Source organism: Acanthaster planci, linkage group LG09, assembly GCF_054643075.1.
Source record: "Acanthaster planci isolate LZ-2023a linkage group LG09, COTS_SCS, whole genome shotgun sequence".
Taxonomy (NCBI): Eukaryota; Metazoa; Echinodermata; class Asteroidea; order Valvatida; family Acanthasteridae; genus Acanthaster; species Acanthaster planci.
This window is the reverse complement of record NC_141785.1, coordinates 15156043-15171886: the sequence shown is the minus strand read 5'-3', so window position 1 is coordinate 15171886 and position 15844 is coordinate 15156043. Positions and strand designations below refer to the sequence as shown.

Sequence of the window (15844 nt, the reverse complement as noted above, 5' to 3'; positions counted from 1 at the left end):
TTTTGTTTATGCTTTTTTTTTACCTTACAAGATACCATGCATCGACCGAGAATCATTTATTTCATCGTTGTCATAACGGCGTCCCCATCCAACACATCCTTTTAATTACAGAGTTAGCGAATATAGCCGCACGCGCACATAATGCAATCAATCACCAATAAGAAGGAACCTTCAGTAGTGTTGCATTTTTTTCCTCCTTGCTCGGATGTACTTATGTCTCTTTGACAGTAGCCTGTTCTTGGCATATTGATATGAGCGGTCGATTTATTAGTTTCGCACTTGACCGTGCCGCGGTAGGATGTCCGGGCAGTGCGATACGGGGGGATGGACGGTGCTTCAGAGGTGCCTCTTACGGCGATGTCGATGTCGATGACGAAATGCACTCAACAAGAACAAATTGACTCCGTGTCTCCACAAAAGGCCATCTCATCTTGGCCGGCCGGATTTTGTCTCGTCGGTAACGACGTTTTATGTGTATCTGCACGGTCAGAACCATTGTGTCGCGAAATCTTTTCGTGTCCTTACAATGGCAGATTCCGATTTCCGTGGTTGGTCTTCATTTTACTCTCTCGTCTGGGAAATTCTTTCATAATGGCTTCTTTCAAAGCTAAGAAGATGGATGTTTAAAAATTTAATTCTGAGCTCTAATTTTGTATTCTGTTTATCAACTTTTGGACAAGTTATCATTCGTTTTAGTTAGTCAGAATATATCTTGCAACTTCTTACAATTCCTCATGCATCAGGGTTTCAGGAATTATCTGACCGAAATAGCATAATATTAAGCAATGCAATCATGATAGCTCAGGGAAATATTTTATGCCGATAATTATGTTCCATATTTATTCACATTAAACATCAAACAATTTCCCATTTTTTGCATGGATATGGCATCTGCGCAATATCTTGTGGTATTGTGCACATCCGGTGCGTATCAACAGCTTCTCGTGTGTTGGCTCGGAGAGAAGCTAGCCCATCCAGCCACTTAGCGGACGCTATACCGGAGAGGGCATTCCGCATCGTTCCGGATTGCGCGCACGAATCGATCAGGGAACTACCTCCCGGAATCGCCGGAACACGGCCCCATTTCCACGATGCAAAAAAGCATAATGGAATACTGGAGTGGTACCCGGCACATCGTCTTACACGCCGTCAGCAGAAGGCCCATGTTTTTGACAGAGATTGATACCGGCTGGCAACTCTGAACAATAACATGGCGTCTCCCGATGATTATTTACCTCTAAGTCTGAAGATTTGCATAGTAAATATGTGGCTATATGGGTAAATTTCAAGGTATCGTATCGTCAATAAGCCTGTGTATTAATGACGCCACACCTTCTTTATATACGTGTGTGCTTTCTTATAGTGCTAAGTAGACCTGATACCCCCAATGGCTCCACAGGAAAGCGCGCATGAACAAAGTGTGACGTCATCAGCACGTAGACCAGTGTTATACAGGTTTCACTTGGATTTCTGTTGCTGTCAGTGGTGGCAATGCTTTCTTGTGAGACATTCGAGGCAACATGAGGTTGGAGGTATCCTACGTTATCGAGCAGGTCCCGTGTCATACCACACAGATGAGAGTCCTTCATAAAAACGTGAATGGTTGATGGCCTACTGACGGTTCTGTTATTATATGGTCCCAGACAAATGATCCTGACTGTTTTGACAGATCTTGAGATCTGGTAACCACAGAGGTTACCTGACAAAGAAGGAGGAATTCCTCCAGGTTTCCAAAATTCTCCAAACCTGTTCCAATGACTTTCGGGCACTGTAATCAGTATCCGCGAATATGAACATGCAGGAATAATTGTTTCTCTTTACAGATCTCCCATATAATTCACAGTTTTGAAAAGTTCCTCAGTTGTCTATCTTTTTCCCTTTTTTTGGCACATTGATCTCCATTTTGCACAACCCTGTTGCCACACAACATTCGGAACTCAGCAGCGCAGAAACAAACATGACGCCTACGAGTAATGTAACTACATTTGCGTCATATTATGAAGTGAATATTTATAAGGTGTATCAAAACAGCTTTATTTCCGGGATGTAGTGGGATTTATTAATTCCGAGGTGTAGGTCAGCTTGGCAACCACCCGACGCAAACCTGTATTTGCATAATAATGAGGGAAGCGTCCCTCGGGATTCCCCTGCAAGTTCCCTAAACGTATTTTGATACGTGAGGGTTCAGCCTACTGTCATGGGTGGTGTTGCCAGCCCTTCCCTTGGCATTCTGAACGCGAATACAATATGGAAGGGACAATCTCGTTACACGACAGTTTGATTCTGTTTACAAACATCAACAGCAGCATTGAAGTACCAGTTCAAGCTCGAATCGGCCATTGTGTAGAAATAACACTGTACAAAGCACGTACAAAACGAAACTGCAAGAACACAAACTCTCAATTATTGGTTGTTATCTCGTGGTTACCAAACGAAGACCACATTCACGTAAATAGGTAATGATAATAATGACCATGGAAATTATTCCGAGACGAAAAAAACGAAAAACAAACACGAAGCTATGAAGCAAAGAGTCACGTCGAGATAGACGTGTCTAAGAACACAGACACTGCAATGTTTTTTTTTAATCTATAGAGGTTTTGCCTGGTAGCCATCTTGCAGGGTAGTTCTTTTGTTGCACAGGGAAACCGCCTTTGTATATACCCTTTTGATTAAAAGAATTGTCTTAAAGAGGGCTATCATGCAAAGCCTCTATTATCAAATTAACCGGGGACACTGAGCATGTAGTCTGGGCTTGGGTATACCGGCGTCGAACCCAAATGCTGGTATATGATTCCTACAATGAACAGTTGGGATGCACGTGGTTTGTCGGCGTACGATCTGGTTTACACCTTGATCACGATTCAAAGAGGCGGACGTAGGAACGTCTACTTTTGATTGGGGGGCTTTGTAACGAAGATTCTAGATTAGTCTTTCAGGGAGACAGTGCCTCGTCCGGTTTCATGTTCATTGTCGTATAGCGCGACTCGGAAGTGACGCCAACTTTTAATCTCGTTGATGTCTTGCCTTGCGGGGCGAGTGTGGGTTACAATGACTAGGAAATCCTAGCTATGCAAAGCTTTCTACAGCATGGGATGAGCCATTCTTTTTGCCCTCTGCTCTGCCCCAAAGAACCCCGAATTTGGCTTCAAAGCGTCATTTCCACGAATCCAGTCCCTCCCTGTAGAGACCCTTTAGCTGAGACACGGCTCCATTTTCTGCTGAAGCAAATTAATTGTCTACCGTCTACAATCCGACGAAAAAGTCTGGATTTTTTTCTGGTTCAACGAGCAAAAAATTGAAAACATGATTCAGCAGCTGATGAGACGAAGCCGGGATATGAGGGAAAGCCTGTGGTTTCCTGGGAGGCTGCATGGGGCCGTTTCGATGACGTCTTGGGGATAGATCGGGAGAAATGCCGGGGAATGCTGTGCCACGTAATTGGTCAGGAATGCTTGTCATGCCTCCCTCAAATTGAGACTAATAAACGACCAGGTTCTGTCCACCATCAGATTTACAACAATCCAACGTACTTCTAAAAATGATCAAAGCACTTCACATAAATAATAAATAACCTTACAAATAATAAATGGCGATGCATTCAACAACAACAAGAACAACAAAACAACAACAACAATAACAACAACAACAACAGCAACAACAACAAAAAATAACAACGGCAACAGCAGCGCAACAACAAAAAATCACCCTTCTTTCGATTAACCAATCGAAAGAAGTGTATGTATACACACCTGAAAAAAGCCTTCTTCACTGCACGTGGGAAGTCCATGGTTGAGACATAGCTATGCTTTTCAACGTGATCATTTCGTGGACAATTTTGCTCTAAGTTATTCAACCTAATTAATAGCAAATTCACTTTCGCGCGAATTACAACGTACGGAAGCAGTGTCGTTTTCAATTAAGCGCCATTGGAATCTATTTCACGGGTAACTACATTCAACTCCTGAAAGGCAAACGGCCACTTACGAAACCTGAGAAATTAATTATACGCAATGGCATGGATTTGCATCCTGCCTAGTAATTGGAATGCGAAATTCATAATGTGAGATCGAAAAGGCATGTTCAGCCAATTTCTAACACCCAACTGGATGAAATAAAGCATTTAAACCATTCAAAATACTGAAATTGTCACGACTGATTTCAACTTGATAATTCAACATTTTTGTGAATACACAACATCCCAAAGACCTTTTCTGTGTTGAAATCGTATGAAGGGTCTTTCAAAAATGAAGGAATATTTTGAATTTTTAGAAAACAAAAAAGTTAAATATAGCAATTAGTTCAGACAAAACTACAAAGAAGCTACACGCTGATAAAAAAGTTATCCCTCAAATAACAATTGGAATTAATTAAAGATAGTTGGTTGGTTTAATTATTGTAGGACGTAGTATTTTTTGCTCCTTTTTAAAAATTTCACAACGCAGTGAAATACTTCAAATACTTGTCAATTATTAAAATTTAATTTTGATCACTAGTTGGAGAGAAAAACAAACACTAAAATGTTGTTTCGTAGTGGACTGAAGGTAAATAAAGTTCAGGCATTGTCGATTCGACGAACAGACCGGATCAGTCGTTGGCTAAGAGAAATAGAATCAGCAATTCTTTATTATTAGTCCTTGACACCGGAAGCTCTCGAATCCTGAAATAATGGGAAACCCCACAATATAAAATGTAATAGGTCTTCTTGAAGAAATGTCAATTTTATAAGATCCTGTACTTATCTATCCTTCAGTTGTTTGGTGTGTCATTTTCCCTCCAATTTTCAGGGATATTTAAAGGAAGAGGGGTGCGGGGCTGACAGTCTCCATCCACCTCCGTTTGATTATTCAGACGAGGACGGAAAACATGTGGAGATATATAAAGAACACGAGGAAATTGCACTGTGGGCTCTTTAGAACCACCTACCGGTACTAGCAAAACAAAGCCGATGAATGAAACCTACGGCACGCCATTAGTGTGGTCATCTCGAAAACCTTCTCAGTTTCCTGTATTTTTATTTTTCTTGTCGGGAGCGAACTCTGTGTATATATCCAAACTGAGAAAACAGGAACTGTTCTAAAACGGAATGGCATACTTGATATGGATTTGCTTACACAGCACATGGTGAAAACGAGAAACGTTCATCGTCGCCCATTAATGGCTTCGTAATTTTCTAACAGCTCATTAGCGAAGGATTTTCACTGTTCGGAGAAAGTGATCTTTTCCTGTTGCTCTTTGCAAAGGGATACAAAAGGTACCCTCTTAAACACTGTATTTAGCAAGTGCGCACTTCATACTACCATTGCTGTGTTCAGGAGCCTATTACCTAAGGCCAGTGTCCAGTTGCTAAATATGTTCAGTATTCAAAGTGATAGAAAGAAAGTGTCAAGGAAGGAAAAAAAACACTAAATTGTACAATGCACCGCTTTACAGCGAAGTTGCGACGTCACGCACAGAGACACTTCACTAGATTGGACAACATTTTATAATGAGAGAATTTAGCCTAGAGCTAGTCTAAGAGTATTCTAATATTCTAAAATTCTCCAGTGTTACAGAACTTTACGTTTTCTATCCCCTACTGTATTTGAACTCTGTACTGTGAAGAACGGCCTTAAATGGCGCATGTGACGTCACAGAAAGGGACAGTACTGCCATGTTTGATCAATGCTTCATTGGACGTAATGAGGACGAGAAAGGGGATGTAACCGAATACCCAGTTTCGAAACCAATTAAACAAGCACCTTGATGCAATTCGGGCGTTTCGTTCTATTTTGTACTTGCAGAACGAAAGAATCTCGGTCTTGCTTAATATTCTCCCCCTCCCCACGCGCGATAAATTCACCTGTTTTCCTCTTCATGACTAAAATTCAAGTGGATCTGTGATTGTGTGCATCGGGCACTCCAGAATTTGTTTTCCTAATTACTTTGAAGTCCTCCTGTCTGTATCCTACAGGAATCGATCTCGAAGGCATGCGAGAGCACTCTTCCCCGGGTATTTCCATGCCATGATCCAGGGAACTCTTGGTTGGCATTCCAAAGTTTCGGGGCCTGTCGATTTGACTTACCGGAGCAGATGTTGATCACGCAGCTGACGCGGACAGTCGTTGAGTTGAAAATGCTGGTTCTTTTGTTGTCTGCCGAGGCGGACAAATATCAATGAATGAAGAGGCTAATCGCACTAACAGGAATGAAAATTAATAATTGGTTAAAGACAGGTGGCTTTGTTTCGATCTCGCTACAAAATTGAACTTAAATACATATCGTTATTTTATCACGCGGCAAAATGAATGAATAAAAAAGTGCGAACCACGTAAACGCACAACGCTTTAAAGCACAGGTCAAAATGTTCGATAGGATGCGAAAAGGGGGAAACTAAAGCACACTTTCTGCACTCACACCTCAATATCTCAGTTCTAAACTTCCTAAATGTTTTGTCTGCACTCCCTCCAATGTGCTCTTTACTTCTTGCAGGAGTTAGTGCGTTGGCAGATGCTTTTTGCCGCTGGGCCATTTATCTTGGCTAGTGCCCATGGGAACCGGTTGACTCAGAAAATATTTTCTGTTGATGAATTTCATGCAAGCCTCAGATGGCAAAACCTTTTGATTTTTTGCTCTCTGTAGAGCCAACCTGACTTTTTTTTTGGAGAGTCACCGGATTTCACATAATGACCTTGCCGCGATATGACAGTGAAAACATTTTGGCGATCTGGAGTCTGTGCTGGATATTTTCTCTTCCATTCTAATTTTCTGACTGAACGATTTCCATAAAAATACCAACTGGTCACGGGGTTCGGTTGTCTGCGTGCAATACGCCGGGGAGATATAGTGGCGGGAATTTACGAGCATGTTCAAGGGAGCGGCTGGCGTTCATGAATTGCCAGTGATGACTCGCCCCGTGTGCTGATATATTTACGAAGAATTTTTCTTGGCGAGCTGCAAGTTTCGGAGGACAAGTACGATGTATAAGAGGCAATTTCCAGTCTTTATGATTTGTTTTATGTCGATGGTATATAAAATGAGATGGACGGCATCAAGGCCTATGAGATTGACTCGAACAATGCGACGAATGCGGCTCATTTCTCAGGAATGCGAAACAACCGGGCCACTTGGGCTGCGATTTCACTTCTACCCGAAGACAGCTCCTTAACTTGACCGTCTAATCGGCTTGATTTCTTTATCCTTGTACAGTTCAATTAGACTCAACGGCAGGCCCTTCAGACTGGTGCCCCCTGACGGAGTGGCCAATTTATACATCTTAATTTCAACGTCAAAGAAAACGACCTTTTCCAAACGTTATGACTGTGGCTATAGGACACGAGCCCACAGACAGTTGCCCGTGTCCAACGGGAACAGCGACTTCCCATACCGGGGTGTGTGTTATAAGCCACACGGAAGACACGGTCTTTGACTTAGAGTTGGACGCAGAGTGCAATGTCCATCCTTTTCACAAAGAAAGTGTTTTGAACTATACCTGAAGCACGGCAGCCCGAGCCCCAAACTCGTATTTCGTCAAGAAACTGACAGAAGATAGCAGCCGCGGGACGCAGGGGAGAACTTAGTTTGAAACCTGACCTATCGAGTTAAAAAAATAACGAACTTAGAGGGGCGGAAAGAGGGACGTCCTCAATTCGAAAGCGGCTCAAAGTTCGTATGTGAACCTAACACTGTGTAGCGTATGCGCCGCTTGGAATGCCAAATGCCACTCTGCAAGTCGCGTGCCTTTGTTTTCTGGCACCAATAAAAGGAAATGTGCATGGTTCATGGGCCAGCTATAATCATTAGCTCTCTGCTTACAAAGAATCAGATTTCGCCCATAAGCGCCGGAGACGGCCAAGTCCGCTGCAATAAAGTCACCTTGTCCCCTACTGGGTACGAGAGAGGAGTGAGAAATTGAGATGTTTACTCAGATCTATTGAAATTGGGCGTTTGTTTTGCTTAAAAATGAGGTCGGCGTGCGACCGATTTGACAAGAAAGTCTCATTTCGGTAGGGGGGAGGGGAGACATTTCGTTCGCAATTGGATTAACCACAACTCCGAAGCAAATAGGCCTGCTGTTAAACTTCTCCATGTTGATTTCAATTCATTCAACTAGACAACCCACGCATAATTATTGCAACACAAGGACAGAACTAGATGGGCATGCTGCTGATTAGGAAGTTGGAAACAGAATGAAAAAAGAGATTGTTTTTGACAGATCGCTAATCTCAACCCAAGAACACTGTACACGCAATTAGCCTTCCAACCCCACTGCGGAGGCATTGCCTCACTCATTTTCTTTTCTAGAAAAAAAGACCATTATTATGTAAAATACATGTGGGATTTGAGTGTTTTCATGTAACTTTTGTACCCGTTCTGAATGTTAAGGCTATAGATTTGGGCATTTTTCCTGTGTATTTCTAATAGGGGAATCAACGACTAACGTACTTCTAGCAACTTACACTGGCGTGAATAACATTCTTATTATATATACCAAAGACATTTTTGTGCACGTATGTCTCCGTCTGAAGGTGAAGACGCGAGAACGGTTCTTCCTTGTTTTCGTTTTCTGGTTTTCAATTTGTGTGTGAGTTGGTTTTCTCGTGTATCCAGCGCGAGGGCGTCAGTGGCGAATTTCTTCAAAATGAAAACGTTAAAAGAGTAAGGGAGACACGATGGATAGTTTACCGCGGCGATTCGTGCAATTTACGCATGCGCAGGTGTCTCTCATTATGATCAGTTACAATCCCTTCAATCTGAGCTCATAGAAATTGGCCATCACAAGTCATCTCCAACGTCCCGTTGGGCTCGGCTTGAACTTCCAAATTCACAAAAAGACGACGGAAGGGGGACTTCCCTGCTTCTGTTAAAAGTTAAGACATAATATTATAACCTTATATAATGACAACAAGCGATGGAAAGACAAAACACAGAGGTTTTCTGGTGCATTCTGATCCCATTAGATGGTACTTTAAAGGTGGAGACTAGAAATTGGCTTGCCTTCAAATAACAGTCACAATTCACTGCTCTTCTGCGTTGCAATTTTAAATCATTTTTCGGCTGGACCATCTGTTCATTCCTTTATCAAGTGTTCTAAGGTCCATACATTAATTTACAATTACTAACCTTGACCCAAGAGCCCTTTTAGACTGGCTTTTTGGTTTGAAATGACATGTGATCTGTCCAACAGCAATTTCTCCAAGTGCTTGGTCGACTAGTTTATGTTCCTAAAGATAACACTGTCTCCCTCGAAAGCGATCGGGGAGCTCAATGAGAGTTATTCAAAACTTAATACAACTTCTTTAAATGAGTTTTGACCAAAAACTGTTGTTACATCGAACGGATCAGATATAACATGCCCCAAACAGGTCTTTGCTTTCAGGAGTCGTGCCGGATCAATCTTGTTCACGGCAGTGCGTACCGGATCTCTAGCCTATTGGCAAGGACTTGGAGCAACGCCTAGTGTCGTTTATCACAAACTTCAACACTTTTTAAGTTCTGTAATTAATTCTTTACAAGTTTGTATTGTCACAGCCTATTCTTGAACCTTTGTTTTGCAATGCCAAGGCTGAACATACCTGAATTTTAAAACAGGAAAACTCAATGGCTTGGTTCAAGATCAAAATTCCGTTTAAACCCAAGGAAGGGTATGCAGAAATTGATATTAGTAACGTTTAGACACACGCTGTTTGAATGAGATATTATTTGAACTTTAAAGCATCGTGTACACCGATAAACTATCCACTTTTCATTACAGTAAACTACTCAAAGAATGATGTATTGGTCGAAATAAATGTTACACTGACGCCTGTCCCATTTTGATAACGTCTTGAACGGAGGTGTTGGCTGGGCGTCGAAATGCAGCGTCGTTTTAACCGCACAGACGAAGGCTCTAGATTTACTCGTGTGCGTCGAACATTCCTCGTCTATCAACACTAGCTTTAATTTTGTCATCGAGCTGTATGGAAAATGAGAGTCTCACTTCAAACCAAGCAAGACGTTCAATGACAACGTCATAAAAAGAGAGACGAACCAACCCGATTCACTGCAGCGACGCGATACCCTCGCAGCCTCGCAGCGTGTCAATTTCGCAAATTAGATTTTCCGCGGGAAGACACAGGCACTCTTCCCCTCATCGGAACGTGCCAAAATGAAATTACCGCCGAAAACTCGCGTAGTAACCGGACGACAATGTATTAGGCGACTGCTCTTTCAATATCGATACGGGGTCACGGGGTCAGCGGAACAGTAGTTGGGGGCAAGATGGTGCATCATAAGAAACTGCGAGTGCCTTTATGGTGACTTGCGGGGTATTTGAACGATGGGAAGTACCCGAAAAGGAACATTTGTTGTCCTTGTGGGGTACGTAAACGGTACCCCACAAGAATTTCACGACAATGATATTTGGAATTTACTCAAAAATGAGGAATTTTCATGCTGTACTTCGCAAACTGAAGTGTTTTAAATCAGGGACGTTCGGTCGGAATTTGAGTCAAGGTGAATGATTAAGGACCAAATTGAAGTAATTAAAAAACTGTGCTTCACACGTAATTTTTTTACTTCATGGGAACAAAGGAAATTCCCAACAAGGATACAAATGTAAGAGTGGGTAGGCATCCACCGCGTTCAGGGGACGGATTCTTTTGTTAGGGAAATTTGAACCAATATATTGGGACATCAGTTTTGGTCCCCACAAAATAGGTGAAAATAATGTCGAGTGTATGTCCCCACAATTGCGGTCCAGGAGAGTGCATGGTCTCATCGGGGGACTCGAGATTCGTTGCTTCCTTTGGATTCGGCTTGATAGCACAGACGACATTATAGTTTACAAATAGAGAAAGCGTGGGACACAGGCAATTCGATGTAAACGATGTTGGCGCCAGAAAATGCGACTGTGAATAACATGCCATGTGCACTGTGTAAAGGAGGAATTCAAATGGGGAGTGTAACGTTACATGCATAGATCAATGGAAAACACGGTTGGATCAACGCTGAGTTGCCCAACTGAGGAACTTAGGCCGACTTATAAACTCTTTGTCTCAAGTGAACTATGATCAAAAATATTTTGCTTGTCTGCTCATAAGTGAAGGGCAAGCGAATCGTCCAGTTCCAGGGAATGGTGTAAGAAAAGACGGTTTGGTAACCCTACGCTGTGGTGAGCTTCTTAATTGGTGGCCTTATGAGGGGAATCTATGCAAACAATGCTCACGATTTCTGTCCTTAAAGATTGTATCAGAAGTCAGTCGGTGTAGATAAGCCGAGTTGAAAGTTTTGTTTACTATATCCGTTGCCAAATTACAGGGCCGATGCCCTCATTAAAGGCCACGGAGATTTGCCCATAGCAAGCACCTCCGCAAAACCGATTGGACCAAGAGTGAAAAATCATGCAGTCGGTTGAAGAACGCGCAAGGACAAGGTTGCGAACAAAAACAAAAATGGGCCGACCTTTAAGCAATAATTAAATGCGTGTAATGACAGAGTTGGGGAAATGTTTGAGATCTCACTAGGAAAAAGCGCCCTCCTTCGTTTCATTTTGACGAATGACTGTTTCGGCTGATAATCCTTGGTACCCTACCGCAGGACTATCCAAGATGGCTCTGACATCGCCCCTCCCCCTCCTGCCAGTCCTCCATCTGGTGTAGCCAACGGGTATAGTGCATTTAATGTGGAAAATCCAGGTTTTATAAGCGAGGAATTATTCCTACCAGTTTGGGCCAGTTTGCAGCGTGTTAGGCCTGCCTAGTGAGGGACTAAAAAACCAAGGTATGGTTGCAAGTTGTCGTAAAAACGGCTCCATCGTTCAAATGAAACTTCCATCGCAGAAAGATGATGATTTTGCCCTTATCTTCTGTAATTAAAATAAATCTGTACCAGAGTACATTATTCTTTTTAAACGTACGCGTGCTATACGCTTCGGGAAAAGTTGCTCCTTAGAGTAGCAAATTTTTTCATCCGACAAATAATCAGCAATGTGCATTTCATATCACAATGTTCATTAAAGAAGGTTTTTTGAAATAGCCGCACAGAGTTGGGATACAACCCACTTGTTTCCCAAGCTCGAAATATGTCCAGCACCCGCACCCTTTCTATGATCCCTAAATCCAATTATCACTTAGTATGTGATATTCATGTAGGTATGTTTGTGAATTATTATATCCAGGATTTTTTAGTGTGCGGGCAATACGATACTGTAAAATTTCCAACGTTTTTGGAAAAAGAAATACCACAAGAACCTTATCGTTCAACGACTGTTTAGTTGAATTCCTTCTAACACTATATTTAATTGGTTTGCAATGTTAATAAATATAGGCACGGTTTCATATACAGGGATAAAATATGAAATCTTAAATATGAAATCAGTTGTTACTTCGGGACTGAATCAAACAGAATGGAAAAAGAAAACAAAAACGGAAAGCCCTTTATGAAATAGCATTGACATTAATGATTAAAATTGCTATTAGTATCACACGTAAAAGACTGATAAACAAACTGGCAATAATGCGCTGGTAACATTGATATATTAATTACATTTGTTTTGAGTAAATCGTATCGATTGCCATCGAAAACAATAATCGAATATTCGATACTGTTATTGCTCTTCGTTGTCAAAATGCAGAAGGCTGCACCCGAGGGATAAATTCGTTGAATCATGAATAATTATAAAGGAAAAGCATTTTGTGTCTAAACACATTAGAGGAAGGAGATAAAATGGATAGGCAAATGTTCGCATGCATCAAACCTCCCGCGTGCTATAACTCTAGCCTAACGAGCGAAATAGAATTGAACAGAGTTTGCATAGAAACGCTTTACAAAATACGTGTACATAATGGGGATCAGTTGAACCAAATTTTTACTTCAATACTTCGGACATCTCACATACGTATCCTAACATCTCACATGCGTATTCAATATTTGTCTTTTCCCATAATCTTGAAATATTTTCTATACATCATTGGTTTTTAATGACTGCACATTTTGAAAGAGCTTATTGTCCAACAGAATCCTAAAAAGAAGATATTATTAAAACCAACCATATATTTAATAAAAAAAACATATTGCATGCATAAGGGATTGACTAACACTGAAACGCAACGGGATTTAGAATATTCAGGGCTGTGCTGCCTGTTCATTATCAAGGATGAGATATCACGTTTAATTGTTCGCACGGTATACCTGTGCGTGTACCTTAAAACTTTTTCGCAATACGGAGCTGAAGTTAACGCGTCCTCATTTTCTGCACAGAATTTAAGGGCTTCCCAAGCTTGCCTCCTGACATCGAGGGTGAGCATGTAAATCAGGCGTTGGAAACTATGCCACTCAACCTGGTCCTATAAACTGACCAAATCACACCCCGGGCAGACGGAGAGAAAACGGTGCAAACCCGAGGCGCCCCCCTTGAAAGTTTACATTATGGGCAATAAAAAGAAACATAATTTTCACCATGCCCCTTCTTGGCCGCCTGACAACCAGGACGATGATTAATTGCACGCTAAGGTTTCTTACAAAGGCGCCAGCTGTAAGCTGCCCATCATTTGCAGCACTTGCGAATTTCTTTTCTTCCTTTTTTACAAGTCGATTAATCTCCCGCCAAAACATGAGAAGCGCGCAGTACAACAGCTGCTCGACGGGGTTTTGTAAGTAAACCACCGCAGGCGGCGGATGGATACGCAGCAACTACACCGCTAAGGCACGGCTCGTGGAAATCACGCCTACGCCAGTTGTGTAAGATCTCGTAAGGCCAAGTATTGTGGTGGTAATCGATTGTGACACTTAGGGCAAGTCGGTATAAGATCGTATACCGGTAGCTGGACGCAAGACCAACTTCCTACAACCATTTGTGAATTTATCATTAGGTTTACTTGTAACATATTAACATCAATAATTGTTATTGGAGTGCATGAGATTACTCCGAAGAATTCTTGTTCATAGCAAGTGACAAAGTTGCACCAAGCACGCAGCATTAGGCGATTTTGTTTTGGACGAACACTCCAGAACTTCAACACTGTTGGCAACCATTCACAGCAAATAACCAGCACCAGGGGCGTCATTACGAACAAACGTAAACGTCGAATAACGGCACAACCTAACGAGACATACAAATACAGTTCCGTACCAACCCCGTTAAATTTTATCATAAGCCCGCAATGAGAAGGTTGGACATGATTCGTCGACATGCAATGGGGCACACGCAGTGCGTTTCATGGAGGGAAACAGGCGTTGCCGAAGCAGCTGCTGGCAATGGAACCACATCGCAGGGGAGAAAAAGACTCGCCACACCGGGGCCCGATGGTGCGTTCGGCAGCGGGGGCCGCAGCTGATCGCCAAACCCACGCGGCTTTCACTCGGCGTTAATTGGACAAATAAAATCACCATCACGCAAATCGCAGCGCCAATGTTTCCCCCGTGTATTCACAAAAACCAATTAGGGGCCGGCGCAGAGATGCATTCATTTTAAACAGTATACATGAGGTAATTTGATTGTCTGGCATTTGAGGCCCTTGTCGTACACAATGGTAAATAGGCATTGGAAAACAAAAAACAGCATAGGCTCTTACACATTACCTGTCTTCAGAAGTTCATTAATTAACAGGCAATAAAAGTCTTTAGAATTATAAACGATTAATTACAAACCGGTTGATGAAGCTGAATAACTCATCAATATCAATATAACTAAATTAGAAACAATCCCAAAATGTTGACGAAATTATCCTTTTCAAAATTTATACACTGATCTGATAACGTAGAGATACATAAAATTATTCTCTGCGTAACTGCCCAATAGAAAGGAAAGCACATTTAAAACAATGAGCATGTCATTGAATCCAATCAGATTAAAAACAAATCATAAACCGATTATTTCAACTTAACTGATCGACTTTCGGTATCCCTCAATCTTTTACGTTGTTCAAGACGGGGATATACTCAATTTGAGGCATAATCATTTTTTTCTCAATAAAGCATCGTGGTATACCATGCATCATGGTGTACGATGCATCATCGTCATAGTTGATTGTTCTCATACATTTACAATAACCACACACTACTTCTTCTTAAATTATTGTGAAAAGTAACACACTGTCGTTTTTTCAACATCCCGAAAGCAGCATGTCATTAGTCGACGAAAGTTCTTATCAAACACTCTTTAAATTAAATACCTGAAAGATTTGTTCACATACTTCACAGAAAGGGTTTTGATATTTTCATTTTGGATTATTTACTTGCAGTAACTAACGTGCAAGCAGGGAAAAAAATTGAATATAAACATGATAACTGTACAAACACTGAAAAATGGAAGATCTCTGTGAGTTGTTTCGACCAAACAAATGTGGAAATTCAAGTTTACTTTTGCTCTTATCTCCTTGAGAAGTTTGTATATTATAGCAACAAGAAGTGTGCAAGCCACCACAGCGTTTCTCTACACAGTGTATCTGTTTTTCTGTCAACCAGACTACACTGTGTAAATCAATGCGCCTGGAGGAGTCGGTGCTTCTAAAGAAGGTTCAGGGTGCCAAATGTCATGAAATCCCAGTCAACCAATAGCGTTAGCTGTCTTATGTATTTCAAGGAACTTAGGTTCTATGTGGCAACAAAATTGGGCCTAGAGCGCCACCAAGCGGTGGAGTGCATGAGTGTGCAGCGACTATAAGATATCTGGCCGGCCATAGATCGTTTCGTTGAGAAGTATAGGCTTTGTGTAATTTGATGGTTGGTGAAAGTTGGGGCCTTCCCAGAAGACAGGAGATCGCAAGATGATCCCTAACGAGCCACACAAACACATGATGGCAAAAATCCAAAGAAAGACTCGGTCAACTACCATGGCAACGAATTTCCAATCCTCCGCTCCCTGCATAAACAACAAACAAGCAAA

General features: G+C 41.7%; 1 protein-coding gene across 2 annotated transcripts in view; it reads right to left on the bottom strand.

Annotated features, from left to right (window-relative positions):
• Positions 1 to 12227: 12227 nt before the first annotated feature.
• Positions 12228 to 15844, bottom strand: part of LOC110982264 (neuronal acetylcholine receptor subunit beta-4-like) — a 28964-nt gene continuing 25347 nt past the window's right edge. For both annotated transcript variants that reach the window (XM_087140931.1, XM_022240560.2), the window contains one exon: positions 12228 to 15820. In XM_087140931.1, coding sequence (XP_086997057.1) covers positions 15617 to 15820 — 204 coding nt within the window. In that variant the 3' untranslated portion in view covers positions 12228 to 15616. The remainder of the gene's footprint in view (positions 15821 to 15844) is intronic.